A 17197-nucleotide genomic window follows, 5' to 3' on the forward strand; every position below is an offset into this window, starting at 1 on the left:
AGAAATGCTTGTGTGCATGTAATGCTCTTAATGTTCAGTTAAATGTTTAGTTATTGGGCTAGTGCTGGCCAGCTAACTATATAGCAAGGAAGTTCACAATAAAAATTATCTGCATGAGTATTATTTGCAAAGTCCTAGCTCTTTCACTGATGTACAGGGGTGTATATGAGCAGGCATGCATAGGTTTTGGAAACTCCCCTCATAAAAATCAAGCTAAAATAGCTGTAATAATATTGATAAAGGACTAACCACAATAAGAAATCATGAATTAATGTAACTTTGAAGTATTTTAATGTTTAAAATGCATCAGTGGTGGTGGCTATGCCCCAAGACCCCTGCACTTATGAATCACCACCAAATAAAATTATGTGAACCACCTTGGAAACGCCTTGTGTATTTAGCTATGTACTTGCATGTGCACTATAGACCTACTTAGTCTCTGTCCTAAGAAACCACTACATTGTACAGTACAGCCAAGAAGTATCTTTACATACTGAAGTTGCAAATTATACAGTATGTCAGATTTGAAGGGATTATAGTCAGAATTATACACTTACAACTGCTCTTCGGAGTCATTAGTGTGTACTATCAATTTTAGGCCAGTTAGGAGGTCAAATATTAAAGTGTTGTCAGCGACTGGAGGCTGTACCCCCAGACCCCCGCTGCCATAAATGCCTACCATGTCAAAGTTAAACCCCCCTTTGATAAATCCTGGTTACGGACCTGTACAGTGAGAGCCTGTGTGTCACCCCCTTTCAGCAACCCGGCTGAGAAACTACGTAGGTCTATGCATGCAATCAGTGATATCAATCAGCCACACAAATGAAACAGTTGCACGGCTTTTCTTGCAAGCATAAAGCTCTTACAAGATTCTTGCAGGGTCCTGGAAAATTCCAGGATTCTTGTAAAGTCCTGCAAGTAATGACTGGTTTCTCTTGCAAGATCTTACAAACATTCTTGCTGGATCGTTTTACTTGGAACACAGTAAGAGTCCATTTGATTTCTTGTGATTGTTTTTGTATTGAGCTATGTTAGCTAGCTATGTGTGATAAAAATAAACAAAAACGCGGGGATGGAGTTGTTTGGTGCGTCTAGTACTCTACGTTACCTGGTCGTAATCATGTGTTTTTGAGTCTACAAAGCTATCTAACTACTTCTCAGTGTCTTCCAAGTTCATAAATCGGATTACTCAGCAGGCTGTTTTTAGACGGACATGACGTCACTGTCACTGAATATCCTAACCCTAGACGCACAAGCTGTTTAGTTCTTTTAACGGTACCACCAAAGAATTGCCACCAAGGCAACCCCGTATTAAGAGGAAACAACCACCAATGAATTCTCCAGGTGATATTTCAACAATTTGTCTAATTTGTTGATGCTACTGAAGATACAGTCTTCTTTGATGATAGTTCTGCCACCCATGACATTGATAAAGCTACTTTGTTCAACAGGTACTTTTACTCTGTGTTCTCTCAGAGTACCTACTCCTTACCTCTATTTGAGGACATGCCTTCTACAAATTCTACCATTGACTCCGTCAATATCACTGAAGACGAAGTCCACACTGCTTTACTATCTCTTGACTCTTCAAAGGTGACTGGTATTGATGGAATTAGTCCTGCTGTCCTAAAAAACTGTGCCATTGTTTTTTAACCAAACCTTTACACTATTTATTTTCATTTGCCATTTACCATTGTGTCTTCCTTCCGAATAGCAGATACATTGCATCACCCCTATTTTCAAAGCTGGCAACAAAAATTGTTTACTAATTATAGACCTATATCCCTACTCTGCATTGTGTCCAAGGTACTCGAACATATTATTCATGAAAAAGCTACAAAATCAATTTCTAGTCGTATCTCTACCTCACAATTTGGATTCATGAAAGGGCGCTCAACTTTGCAACAACTTCTTATCTTCCTTTGCAACAACTTCTTATCTTCCTCAAAGATATTTATGAGCACAAAACCCAAACAGACGTAATCTATTTAGATTTTTCCAAAGCTTTTGACCGAGTTCCTCACAATGAACTACTCTTAAAATTGTGGCAAATTGGCATTACTGGCAACCTGTGGTGGTGGTTCCAATCACATCTCTATAATAGATACCAATGTGTACGACTCAATGGTTCCTACTCAACTCTACTTCCAGTTTTATCAGGTGTGCCACAGGGGAGCATCCTTGGCCCACTTTTGTTCTTAGTTTTCATTAACGATTTGTATCTATCCATTCATCACTACAATGCTTTATCTTTTGCAGATGACACTAAATGCTACAAACTCATTTTTGAACTACTTGATTCCATCAAACTCCAGGATGACCTCAACTTCTTATTTGCCTGGTCTCAAGACTCAAACCTATCTTTTAACACTAAGAAATTTATTCACCTCTCCTTTAATACAAAGTTCCCAACTTCTTACAACATTGACGATTCCTCGATAATATCTAGTAACACCCATCGTGACCTTGGTATCATTCTATCTACTGACCTGTCCTGGAGAAACCACTATTACCACATTTCATCCAAAGCTTACCGAACCCTAGGATTGCTTAGACGTACATTCAGCCATTCTATTAACACTACAACTAAAAGAACTCTGTACATAGCACTAGTAAGGTCTCAGCTCCTGTATTGTTCCCCATTGTGGCATCCCTACCTTATCCAAGATATCTCTGCTCTTGAAAGAATACAGCGTCGAGCTACCAAATACATCCTCAACAATTATGTTTCTGATTATAAAACTCGCCTTATCAAGCTCAACCTACTACCATTAATGTATATTTATGACCAGTGTGACATTCTGTTTTTCATAAAATCAATTCAAAATCCATCTGATCATTTCAACATCCAGACCTTCATCAAGTTCTGTCATCATTCTACTAGGTCTTCTTCCAGTAACAAACTTGAACATGTTTTAATGTCATCTAATCAACAAAGAAACTTCTACTTCAACAGACTTCCTCGAACCTTCAACAGCTTACCAGTAATTGACCTAACTCAACCCTTTGTTACCATTAAATTTCAACTAACTAAAATCCTATGGCAGCATTTTATAAGAAACTTCGATCCAGAGAACCAGCATAGTTTCCATTTTACATGTCCTTGTAGCATCTGCTCCAAACATCCCAAGCCACCTAACTTTGATACATTTAGCAGCTAATTGTAATTATATAAGTAATGATAAGTACTTAATTTAAGTTATGGGATCTGGTACTTACCAGATTACCTTTAGTGCAATTGTATACAAACTCACTTTTATTGTTGTACAACCATGTACACCTGTAACATTGCACTATAAAGCTAATAATTGAAATTAATTGAAGACACAGAGGGGCAAGAGGCAATTTACTGTGAAAGCACTTGTGATCCGGCAATGTACCGTCCTCTCACAAACTCTCTACAAAATGTTGCAAGAAGGAGAAGATCCTTTTTTACTGCCCACACTGTCGTCTAAGCATTAAGAAAATTGCATGCAAGAACTAAAATCTACCATTGATAATCTCACTCAAGAAGTATCAGCTCTGAAAGTTTCAGCATCTCCAACCAACGAGGTTATTAACCCACAAGGCTCTTCCCCACAGCCACAACTGGACATACAGTCAACCCCTGCTGTCTCTAATACTAACAGGCAGGCACAACCAGCAACCACCACTAAAAAGTTCAACAAGGCAGAAGATAAAGCTCAAGGAGATCGTAAGTTCAATGTAGTAATATATTAAAGGAATGTAGTAAGGGAACTGCTAGGAATGAATGGCTCACTCATGACTTACATCTATTGTTACAGAAGGCAAAAACTCCTTAAATCCCCAATCTAGCTATTCGTGATCTACTGTGACTGAGAAAGTATCATGACCAATCTACAAAACCATGCCCAATACTATAGTTATACTATACTAGTAGACTAACTCGAACTATCAGTGTCACTGCTCTTATCTAAAGCTAAATCACTTTCTAAAGATATCAGAATCAAACCAGACATGTCACAAGAAGAAAGATTGATTTAGTCACTTCTTCTCAACGAGAGGTGGTCTCTAATCCAAGTTGAGTGTTAAGTTATTAGAATTCATTACAGTAGAATCTTTGTTCAGAGGTCAAATCATTAATTCCTCATTCATCTTTTCCCAATCTCCACAAACTGAAACTGCAATGGAGTCATACAACAATTGACTAGTTCCTGGTACACCTAGCTTACAACATTTCTGTTAACTTAATAAATAATTTAAATGCTTTTTCCAATGATAACTCTGAAATAATTTCTGGTGACATTAATAATGGAAGCAGTATCAATACGAACTTACATGATTACAATCAACATTCTATCCCACATGACACTCAACCAAATGATCTGCACATTTGCTTAATGAATACCAGAAGTCTCGTCAACAAACTATCCAATAGGGCTGAAACAAATACTAATACTCGATGAGTACTTGTTAAGGATTTTGGTACTCGGATAGTAAAATTGGTACTCGAGTACTCGTTAAGATTACGTGACCCAGCTCACATGATGTATTAGTCATCAGCGAGTGACACAATGAAGGTTGTAAAGTTTGATTGGCATAAATTTTTTGTCAGGGACACTAAAATCAGTACTGTAACACAGTGTGTGTGTGGTGTATCGTTGTTGTTACTTGAAAAGCAGTAAACTGTTTATGGTTGGTACAAAACATGTCAAATAGGTATGACTACATGCAACTAGTATTTGTGAATATTCGATCATTAACTCTAGAGAGTACTCGAATACTAAAAAACGATGATCGTTTCAGCCCTACAATCCAATTTCCACTCTTCTATTTGTTCATCTGATTTTAGCATTTTGTGTATCACCAAGACTTGGTTATCTAATGATATATTTTTGACAATGAATGGCTACACCATTTATTGTAAAGATAGAGATTCTAGAGGTAGGGGTGTTTTACTTGTTATAAAGGATAGTATCACTAGTAGACAATTGTCATCCCCACCTAATGTTGAAATCTTTACACATGTTCTCATCTCTACATCATACATCAGCTAGTGTTGTTTACATTCCTCCAAACTCTTGTGATGCTTACCATGAACTGCTGCATACTTACCTTACCAACCTAGTAAGTCAACGAATCAAGTCCAATTATTCTGTTGAGAGACTTCAGTCTCCCTGATGTCACTTATAGGGGTTCCTCTCCAAAATCTAACTAATTTTGTGACTTGCGTACTGTTTCAGCTAAACCTCTTTCAACTAGTTGATGAGCCAACTCACAATCAAGAAAATACTCTGGACTTAATAATCACTAACACTGAAGATATTGTGTACAACGTATCTATACACTCCCATGATTACCATGCAGCCAATATCATCAGATCACTTTATTGTCTCCTTCAGTGTTACGTCACATGCAGACCATATGCTCTCATACACTCCACAAGTTATCTTTGATTACTCCAAAGCCAATCATCCTGGCCTCATCAATTATCTATCTCATATTGACTATACTGCCTGTGAACAGCTATCTGACATAAACTCTATCTGGCTCTTTATTAAGAACAACATCACTAGGGAAATGAACCTGTTTATTCCTAAAATTAGAACCAGCTCTTCTCAGTTTCCTAAATGGTACACTTCTAATATATGCCATCAGATTAAGTGTCTTTGGACTCTACAAAAGAAAAACAAATCCCATCCTACTGATCACAATTTAAATCGTATACAAACAGCAGAAAATACCTCCAAAACAGCATCCAACAAGCCAAGGCCAACTTCGAAGCAAATCTAGTCCACAATTTTGCCTTCAGTAATGACTCAAAAATATATCAGCATGTAAGAAACCTAAATTTATCCCTTCTACAGTCTTCTTTGATCATATTTTTGCCACCCAAGATATTGATAAAGCTTTGTTCAACAGGTACTTTCACTCTGTGTTCTCTCAGAGTGCTTACTCCCCACCTCAATTTGAAGACATGCCTTCTACAGATTCTACCATCGACTCCAATATCACTGAAGAAGAAGTTTATACTGGTTTACTATCTTTTGACTCTACAAAGGCCACCAGTATTGATGAAATTAGCCCTGCTGTCTTAGAAAACTGTGTTATTGTTTAACCAAACCTTTACACTATTTATTTTCATATGCCATTTACTGTTGTTGTCTTCCCTCCAAATGGCAGATCCATTGCATTACCCCCATTTTCAAAGCTGGCAACAAAAATAGTGTTACTAATTATAGACCCATATTCCTACTCTGCATTGTGTCTAAGGCACTTGAACATATTATTCACGAAAAAGTTACAAATTCTATTTCTGGTCGTATCTCTGTACCTCACAATTGGATTCATGATAGGGAGCTCTACTTTGCAACAACTTCTTGTCTTTTTCAAAGATATTTACGAGTACAAAGCACAAACAGATGAAATCTATTTAGACTTTTCAAAAGCTTTCGACTGAATTCCTCACAACAAACTACTTTTAAAATTGGTATTACTGGTAACCTGTGGTGGTGGTTCAAATCATATACCTACCAATGTGTACGACTCAATAGTTCCTACTTCCAGGTGTGCCCCAGGGGAGCATCCTCTGCCCACATTTGTTCTTAGTTTACATTAATGACTTGTATCTATCCATTCATCACTCCAATGTGTTATCTTTTGCAGATGACACTAAATGCTTTAAATTCATTTTTTAAACTACTTGATTCTATCAAACTCCAGGATGACCTTGACTCTTTATTTGACTGGTCTCAAGACTCAAACTTATCTTTTAACACTAAGAAATTTATTCACGTCTCCTTTAATATATACAAAGTTCCCTACTTCTTACAACATTGACAATTCCCTGACATTGTGACCTTGGTATTATTTTATCCACTGACCTGTCCTGGAGAAACCACTACCACCACATTTCATCCAAAGCTTACAGAACCCTTGGATTACTTAGACATACATTCAGCCATTTTATCAACATTACAACCAAAAGAACTCTGTACATAGCACTAGTAAGATCCCAGCTACTGTATTGTTCACCATTGTGGCATCCCTACCTTATCCAAGATATCTCTGCTCTTGAAAGAATACAGCGCCGAGCTACCAAATACATCCTCAACGATTATGTTTCTGATTATAAAACTCGCCTTATCAAGCTCAACCTACTACCATTAATGTATATTTATGACCCATGTGACTTTCTGTTCTTCATAAAATCAATTCAACATCCATCTGATCATTTTGATATCTGGACCTTCATCAGATTCTGTCATCATTCTACTAGGTCTTCTCCACAAATTTAAACATGTTTTTATGTCATCTAAACAACAAAGAAACTTCTACTTCAACAGACTTCCACAAACTTTCAACAACTTACCAGTAACCTATTGTTACCAACTAACTAAAATCCTATGGCAGAATTTTATGAGAAACTTCAATCCAGTCAACCAACATAGTTTCCATTTTACATGTCCTTGCAGCATCTGCTCCGAATATCCCAAGCCACCCAACTTTCATATACTCAGCAGCTAATTGTAATTATATAAGTAATAACAAGAGTTATAACAAGTACTTAATTTAATATTAATTTAATATTAAGTTAATGTGTTATATATATGGGGTCTGGTACTTACCAGATTACCTTTAGTGCAATTGTACACTAACTCACTTCGATTGTTGTACAACTATGCACACCTGTACTATAAAGCTTATAATTGTAATTGTAATTGATTCTGTAAATATGGGGTTTGGGATTTCTTGCCCAAAATATCACCCAACGTTGAGGGGTCTGCAACTCACCTGAAATCTTTTACAGCCTCTTTGAAATCTGAAATCTTGACTCATTTTGAAATCTGAAATCTCTAAAAATTGGTGCAAAGGTCTGTATATTTCCTGTATACTTCCATATTTGAAGCGTCATTTGTGCTTCGTGTAGCACCATTATCTTCACGAGCATTTTGCTGTAAAATTTGTAGCGACAAAAATTTAACCTGAAGCGTTTCTGCACATTTCTGGATACTATGCATCAAGTGGTTTCATAGCTGTGGATCCCTCACCCAAAAGCTTAAGTTTCATGCAAAAGAAGGTTTGTGTGGGGGCAGAAAAACTGTCTGGTCACTTATACATTATTATCATCATTGGTTTGACACGGTGATCTAGGCCTATAGAGGTAACACCTAAACCAGATACTACATAGTACATACAAAGAAAAATCTAACAAATACGCAAGTTACTTTGCAAAAGGAACTGGTTACATATTACATTTTACTTGCAACTGAACTATTTAGTTACAGTTACATATTACTCATAAAATAAAGTGACTATAATAATATTACATATTATATTACTTTGTGTCCACAGCCTTAGCTGTCACGTGTGAAACTACCACCTTATCATGTGACATGATTGCGTTGTTGGGCAATGTGCAAATCTTGGTTATAAGTAAGAAGCTGGTGAATAAGCTTCATTCAGTAGGCTTCATTACTTCATTGTGGCTAGATGTTACTCAGTGGATTACTAACAAGATTAGTAACTTCGTTACTTCTAGTAGCAATATTAGATCCGTTACAGTAACTATATTACTTAGGTAACGCATTACATTTGTATGTAAAGTAACATTACCTGTTTTTATAGCGTATTTTGTTTATATTACAAAAGTAATAATACTACGTAACGCGTTACATAATATTAGTAACGCGTTACTCCTAACACTGCAAATACGAATACAACTGAGACTTAAACACGTAACGGTTAGATACAGAATGAACAGAATAAAATATACAAAAACAATAAAACACACTGTTTATAAAATAATACCTATAAGAATTTAGTGAGACCTGTCTATAACAAAGAAAGAAAACTGAAATCTGGTACAGGTTGACAAAATCATACAGTTAACAGTGTTGACAATGGAAGGAATCATAAATTGTAAAATTTATGATGAACTTGAAGTGAAGGCCAATCCAACACTGTGATGAGGATGGTAAACAATGAAATGTCAATGGATAGTACTGAGCACCACAAACTCCACGAGTTTGAACTGATTGTAACTAACTAGTTAATTTTCTGTTGAGTATGCGAACTCCAAAATGTACAATCGTACTCCAAATTGTACAATCATACTCCAAAATAGGTAGAACTAGAGCACTAAAAGCATGACGTTTGCTTTCTAATGAGCACCCAAACAGATGTCGATGAAGCATTTTCAGCACTCTTGTAGCCTTTGCAGCAACATGGGCACAATGTAGGGACCAAGACAAATTTAAGGTAATGTACATTCCTAAGTTTTAATAAAGCTTCACCACTTTAATCCAGAATCATTGATACTATAATCTTATTTAGGGGCAGAGCACTTATTGGAAATACACTGTAGCTCACGCTTTTGTGAATTCAACTGCATTTGCCAAAGCACATATCAATCAGAAATTGAGTTTAAATCCTTCTGTAGCGATATTTCACAGTCCTCTGAATTTTAAACTTTTCTTTACAAAAATAGCATCATCAGTAAATATATTTCACAACAGGAGGTAGATCGTTGATGTATAAGATGAACAAGAGAGGCCCCAAAATGGACCCTTGAGGAACACCTGAAGAAACATTACTCCAATCAGAATAGTGACTATTGACAACCACAGTGGGTAGTAAGGAAGGAGTGAAACCAAAAAAGTAAATCAAAAATCAAAATCATGCATTTGAAAATTTATAATGTGTTACCATGAATGATAATCTGTGATGGCAATCAGTTCCATTCAGGATGGTTAATGAAAAATGAGTACTAATTAAAACAGTCTATGGTTGATTGGATGTCATTTGTTGATCTGGTGGTGGTAGCTGGTGGTGGTAACTGGTGATGGGGTTGGAAGTTAAATAGTTTGGAATTTGTAAGATATGGTTCAACAGGTATTTTGTATATAGAGAAAATTAAATAAGTGCATGCTCTCTGCAAAGCTTGTATATATAAGGCTGGCCACTTAAAGGGATGACAACAATGAACCCATACCGTCCCCTTAACATTTCTTCTTGATAGTTGATCTAATACAAAGTGTGCTGTTCTATGTCGGATATAATTCATATGATTTTGGGATAGCTAAGGTCCCAAATACCTTAAGGTGAATACATTTAATGATATACTAAATTTAGCAATTTTTTTGCTAAATTTAGTACACGCTAAACCTGCAATATTTATACTTTATTCATTACATCAATTCACAAATTCTTAATATCGCTAAATTTTGTATGTGCTAATTTCGCCAATATGCAAAATCGCTGAATTTAGTGTATCACTACACAAGGGCGGATCTAGGATTTATAAAAGGGGGGGGGGGGGGGGGGGGCTAACTCAAGGTACTAATCTCTTGGGTAGAGGTGTGCAAAGCACACTTCCTCCGCATGCTGGAACTAGGGGGTCTGGGGGCATGCCCCCCCCCCCCCAGGAAAATTTTGAAAAATAGATGCTAAATATTGCAATTTGTGGACATTTCCACATAAAATTCATAATATTTTCTGCCTGTAGATATTTTACTGATATACTGCCTTTAGATTATAGGTATGGCTCTCTGAAGCATTTTGTTAATGGAAAAGTTTGGGTAGGTACAGACAACCAAGTACATGATGCACCCTCTCACAATTGCACAACACTAAATAGGTGCATGTTAGAATAATAATGTCGAAAGTGGAAAATTTTGAAATTTGAACAATACAAGATTGAATCTGAGAGCATTTTCAATGGAGATTGTGCACCTGAATTAAGTATTGCCGTACATATTAACTACACAAGTAGATGAATGAAGCCCTTTAAACAGACCAATGCACTTCATTGTATGTATAGGTGCAGGCAGATTTGGAAAAATTCCATAACAGAATCAACTACATGTTTCCAGTGAATGTTCTATTAGAGTAGTTAGCTGACTGCTCTATTAGAGTATCTCGATCTTATACACCTCCGATGCTGATCCGGGTCCTTGTTGCATAAACTTTAGCATAAATCCACTGATAATACCTTGGAAAGATGTTTATAAGGTGGTTTTATGAGTATTTGTATTATTAGTGATCATATAATTATGCTAAGACAAAATTTCATTATAATACTCAGCATATTGATCAAGTAAAGCCTAAATATGAAGGGGGGGCTTCAGCCCCCAAAGCCCCCCCCCCCCTGGATCCGCCCCTGCTACATCTAGGTAGATAAAGCATAATCTAACACTGGAGTCTGGACTGGTAACACAAGTTACTTGTGGCTTAATTCTTTCAATGCTTTTGAGCAAGTGTGTAAGTTACTATTTAACAAGTTGATCAGTGTTGTACTACTTCTAAAAACCAAGTGCCATGCAGCTAGCTAACTCTTGGAGTATTTGGTGGTCAACAGGAGTAAGTATTATGGGGCAATAAATAAATCAAACAGTCATTTGCAAATATCAAATGTGAATGTCTGTGACTAAGTCATTTTTTTATATTAGAATTAGGGTGACTACTTGCCACGCCTACCAGATAAACCGCTTGGAGTAATGCTTTGAAAATCGCTGTACAGATGGTGTAATCATCTTAGAAAGGCTCTTCAATGGTGTAGAAGAATCTTACTTAAAGCCCCAGAGTTATAACACGAAATCCAACTTGGTGTAGCAAGTGCGAGATCGAGATACTCTAATAGAGCAGTCATCCTAATAGAGCAGTCACCATGAAGAGAGATCAGCTACAAACAAATCACCCTGTAGAGAGATCAGTAAGAACAAGTCACCCATTTAGCTAGAAACAAGTCACCCAGTAGAGAGATTAGCTAGAAACAAGTCGCCCTGTAGAGAAATCAGCTACAAACAAATCACCCTGTAGAGAGATCAGCTACAAACAAGTCACCCCAAAGAGATATCACTAGTTACCCTATAGAGATCAGCAACAAACAAATCACCCAGAAGAAATAGCTATTTGGAATGTGGACTCCCCAGCTGGCGGTCAACGCTGCAGCAAATTTGGTTCCAATTGGATAAGGTATCACCGAGATACAAAGGTTTGAAAAATGACATTTTCTTCCTGTCAATATACCCACGGTGTGGCGCACCGGCTTCTTGGGCCGCACGACACACTATTGTGTGTCTTGATACCATTGCGCTTGGGATTTGCCAGATATATATGCCCGCACCCTCAGGCCTGCAGCCCTCGGGCTTGGGCATATATATCAGGGAAATCCTTCATGGACATGGTTTAGATATATACAGGAGATGTGGAATTTTGAATTTGTGGTTTTCCCATACATTATGTATGTGGTTACTTAGAAAGGGCCCCCTCATATAGGCAAAATATGGGAACTATAAACTTGAAATGTAATATCTCATGACTTATAAAGTGTTTTTTTTTTGAAGGAAAGATCATAATCTCTAATCGATAAGTACCAGCTGTGCCACCTTGAATAAAAAAGGTCTGGCCACATTGCAAGACTACTCTTTACCATCATTAATATTAGTTGTACAGGTGAAGGAGCCTTTAAGCCTGCCGTTTACAAAATAGTGAGAAGACAAAAACTTGTTAATTGGTTAGCTAATTATGCAACAAGGATTATATGATAAGGAAGCTAGTAGCTATAGGCAATCATTATATTGATGGCTCTTACAGTAAAAAATGAAGATCTCGCTCTTGTTGATGTTTATTTAATTTGTGGTTTGAATAATTTAAACTATGACCTAGCTAGTTTTAGGTTTACTGATTCACAAATCTGATGTTGCTATCATATATTCTGCACGAAGTCTCTAGTATTTCAATTTAGTTCAGCAAGATAATTGTCATGTTTATGTGCAGTCCTGAAGTTCTTGCAATTGATTTCTCTACTTGTTGATCTAAAATCTACTAAGGTCCCTATATACTATACAGGCTAAGTTTTATATATGTACAGGATTTCTACCCATGTGATGGAGTGATGACTCTTTGCAACTGTAAGGATATTGGTGTTTAATCAGTAACATTTATCATATTGTGTGGAGGAGGAATGTAGATTACCAATACACTAGCTTGTCAGTGCTGGCTGCGTGCCACTAGTATTAGTCTAAGAGTATGTAGCACATCACCAACTCACTAATACACTGATTCCATGACTTGGATGATACAGAACTGCTTACAGCGGTGGCTGCGTGTGCATAAATAATTATTGGCAGTTGTTGTATTATGTATATTTCGCCTCATACTTTATTAGCATCTCAGCCACACGCCTCGTACTTTATTTTTATGTAGCACTCACGGCAATGCTTTAAATGATTTATGGAACTTTCTAATGGTAGCTTGCAGCCATACACTAGGACTCATAATTAACATGCATTGCACGAATTATCAGCAGCCTGAATGCACACAAAATAGCTTAACAAAGTAAGTCACGTGTGGTTCGCCATAGTTTGGCATGGTAGACGTTTATCGCATACTTTTGCAGGTCTTGGTCACATCCCGCAATCGATTCTATTGTGACACATGGTGAAGTATTTCCATGATAAATCCAGGAATTGTCCGTTTACATTAACAAATGTAACAGCAATGTTACCTTCTCCCAACCATCATTGAGGTATTTAGATATGTCTATAAAAGCAATCCAGAGCACTGTTTGCCCTAATGTGTACTTTATAAAATTTAATGTACACTTTTCCTTTGATCTCGCCCATGCAAAGTTCTATAATGTGACTAGACATATAGCCTGTATACCCAATCAGTACACACTGTAATTGTATGCAAAAACAAATCTAGAAATAATAGCTACATAGCGATTGTTATGGGCCGTGTGCATGTACTTCTACATTTTTAGTAGTCATTAATGTACTTACCATTTTAACCCCTATAAGACTATGGACTAAACAGACTGACAGTTTTATCCCAGTGAAACCATATATACTTCAGAGAATTTAGTTGGACAATACGGTAACATATATAATAAGTGCATAAGCTGCTTATTATCTGTGGGACTATATCTGAACTGTTATTCTACTACAGTTGTATATATATATATGATAGTTTTTATGTGTTGTGTGTAGCTTTGTATAGTGTTGCTGTATATGTGTTTGTAATGTTATGTGTACTCCAATACGGAAGAACAGTTTTGATATTTAGCTTTAAGATTTTTGCTTAGACTCCTAGGCTTTTTTTATTTCTTCTTCATTTGCCTTTTTCTTTTTTTTCCGGGCTAGATGGACTGCCCTTGCCACCACCCCCAGCGCTAGGTGTTAAAGTGCTGGACAGCTAGCTCCTAGGCTATGGGTAAACACCTCGAACAGGTTCTGCCTTCTGTGTACACCCTCCAGTGCCTAACTGGTAAAGTAGATAATAACAACATTTTCCTACTTAGGTGGTCTCCCCAAAGTTGGCTCCAAGTGTGGCGCTTGGCCGGAATCTGAGTGGCCTGCGGATCAAGCCATGATGGGGTTGGCTTTTTTAACTTGTAGCGTTTACAAGCTATACAACCACAAAGATAATATAAAATACTTAAACAGTGGGCAAAGAAGCAAACTCTGCCCAGTACTGGGCACTGCTTGAAGGTTTTTAGTTTAGTAATTTGTTAAGATGTAGTTATACTGATAGTAAAATGTCAGTAACTTTAAGTATTATGGAACTATTGTTTTACAAAGTTTTAAACTCTCAGTAAAACATCAGTGAATGTGGGTTTACTGAAAAACTGCTAAAATAACAAACAATTAACTGTTCCATATACTGGGGACATACCACTCAAGTAAACTAAGAAACTTCAAGCAGTGGGGATGATGGTATTGTTGCCATTGCAGAGGCTTTTTTTTATATCTGAACTGTTATTTTTACTACAGTTGTATATGATAGTTTTTATGTGTTGTGTGTAGCTTTATAATTATTGTGTTGCTGTATATGTGTTTGTAATGTTATGTGTACTCCAGTATGGAAGAACAGCTTTGATATTTAGCTCAAAGATTTTCACTTAGGCTCCTAGGCTATGGGTAAACACCTTGAACAGGCTCTGCCTTCTGTGTACACCCTCCAGTGCCAAACTGGTAAAGTAGATAATAACAAAATAATAGCCAACTACTGTGAGTTTCAATAATAAATCAATCAATCAATCAATATATGACGCAGAAGCACCACATATTATCAGGGCCGCCCATGGGGGGCAACTGGGGAATTTTTCCCGGGGCCCCGCCTGAAAGGGCCCCAGGAGGCCCCATCAAGGGCCCCCTGAATAAGATCGATATACTCTAATAGAGCAGTCAGGATCTAGATACTCTAATAGAGCAGTCACAGTATTCTTCAGAGGAGCAGTGTAGCAAGTTATAAATGAAGAGATATGGTTGGTGAGGGGCAACTATTGTCATTGTCAGCATGTAATATCTTTTTTTGTGGTCTTCGACTTACAGTTAGGCTGAAGTTGTGATCTCTTCCTTGCCCCTGGGGCCCCTCTTTAACTCTTTGCCCTGGGCCCCCTAATTTCTCTGGGCAGCCCTGCATATTTTATCTATGATGGTAATTATTTCCTGGTACCATATTGCCCAGTAAAGTGTTAAACACCAAAATGTGCAACGTTGGCAATCAAAATGCAGTGTCAGCATAATGTCTTTATGTAAGTTATATACATCAAAGTGCCCACAATCTTTTACTTGGATATAAGCCAATTATATTACAGCAGTCATAGTCATCCTTGGCTGTATATGCAGCCTTATACATCAGAGTGCCAACGGACTTTTACTTGGTCCATATATAAGCCAGTTACGTATATCACAGCAGTCAATATCTTAGTTATTAACACTGTCCTCTGCTTCACCTCGGACTAATGACAATAACTTAGATGTTTTACTCCTGGTCTCCTGCTGTGATAGAACTACGTATAACATACGCCCCCGTCCTAGCTTGACCTTTTAAACTCCAGATTTAAATTGATTAAAATAATTACTTACACAGACCTGAGCTGGTACACATACCTTCTGAATCTCCTGTGATTCTGGTGTGGAGTATAACATTATAGGCAATTGATAGGGAATAGAAAAATCCTTATGTGCCAGTATTAGGGCTTCTGCACTTGCAAGCTGATAAATACTCTTACTTGGCCTGAATATTAAAGTGTGGGTGCAGGGACTTAACAGTATAATGAGCAAGTTATTTAGTAGTCTTGAGCAATGTTTATTGTCATGTCATCATGTGCCCATTATGTAGTATATATCTAGAAAGACCAATACTATACCTCAAATTAAAATTGGCATGTATCTTTGTGAGTTGCAAGTTGCAACACCAAAAGAGGCACAGATTACAAATGTTATTATATTTGCAGTATCATCATTGCTATCCTACTGGGGACCTGAGGAGGCTAAAGCCTGTATATATATTTTTGCAATTGAATGCCATATAGTATACAGTTTGTTATTGCACACATATAATTCTATTACATTATAGTCAGTACGTGTTTAGTACCAGTATATATAGCTAGTAATGGTAAATATATATATATAGATGTGCTTAACATCATTAGTTGCACACATATAGTTGTATTATTTAACTCACATTAACACACTATAGAAGTCTACTGTACATAGATCTGCAGTTGCTAACAAGTGAGAAAAGAGGAATCACAATAGCAGTTATCAATATTATCACTTGTTATCCTGTAAGTCAAGAAAAGTCCAGTCTTGTGTATATACTGAGAAAAACACTATGCACAGAAAACTTCACACAATATATCATGACTGTTTTATGCACCAACACAGCATATATTATTTCTGTAAATATCTGCATTACAACTTTCTACAGTGATATGTACAAATTCCAAGTTTCTAAGTTAGTTAGCTATTTAGGAACATAAGTGATCTGGAGGTCAGTAAAGATGTGACTGCTTGTTTCAAGTGATGCTCGCAAGTTTGTGGACAACTCTTCTGAATCACTAGATGCTGTATTGGGTAATAATGTCCTGTCTGACTTCTGTAGTGTCCTTGATATTTCACAAGGATTGATACGTTGTCTTGCCATTGGATTCCTGTTATGGAACAACAAGTAGCACACCATTCTCAAATAAAGGTTTGCGCTATGTAAGAGGACTAAAAGGGGATTCCTCAATCTTAATAATGCATGCAAACTTACGTGGTCTTATTATAGCTGGTAATACTAAATGATACAATAGTTCATACATACATTGCTATTTTCTTGCTGTGTTTCTTGTTACTTATGTGGTGAAGGACATAATATTGCATCTCGCAGAGGTTGAATAGGAATTCATCAAGACACACGGTAGTGTGTCGTGCGGCCAAGAAAGCCAGTACGCCACACC

General features: G+C 37.0%; 1 protein-coding gene across 1 annotated transcript in view; it reads right to left on the reverse strand.

The window, feature by feature from the left end:
• Window positions 1–16602: 16602 nt before the first annotated feature.
• The window catches only part of LOC136251330 (uncharacterized), a 28870-nt gene continuing 28275 nt past the window's right edge, over window positions 16603–17197 (reverse strand). Inside the window, exon 12 of the mRNA XM_066043771.1 lies at window positions 16603–16906. Within this exon, the coding sequence (XP_065899843.1) occupies window positions 16720–16906 (187 nt within the window). The 3' untranslated portion in view covers window positions 16603–16719. The remainder of the gene's footprint in view (window positions 16907–17197) is intronic.

Source organism: Dysidea avara, chromosome 3, assembly GCF_963678975.1.
Source record: "Dysidea avara chromosome 3, odDysAvar1.4, whole genome shotgun sequence".
NCBI classification, from domain to species: domain Eukaryota; kingdom Metazoa; phylum Porifera; class Demospongiae; order Dictyoceratida; family Dysideidae; genus Dysidea; species Dysidea avara.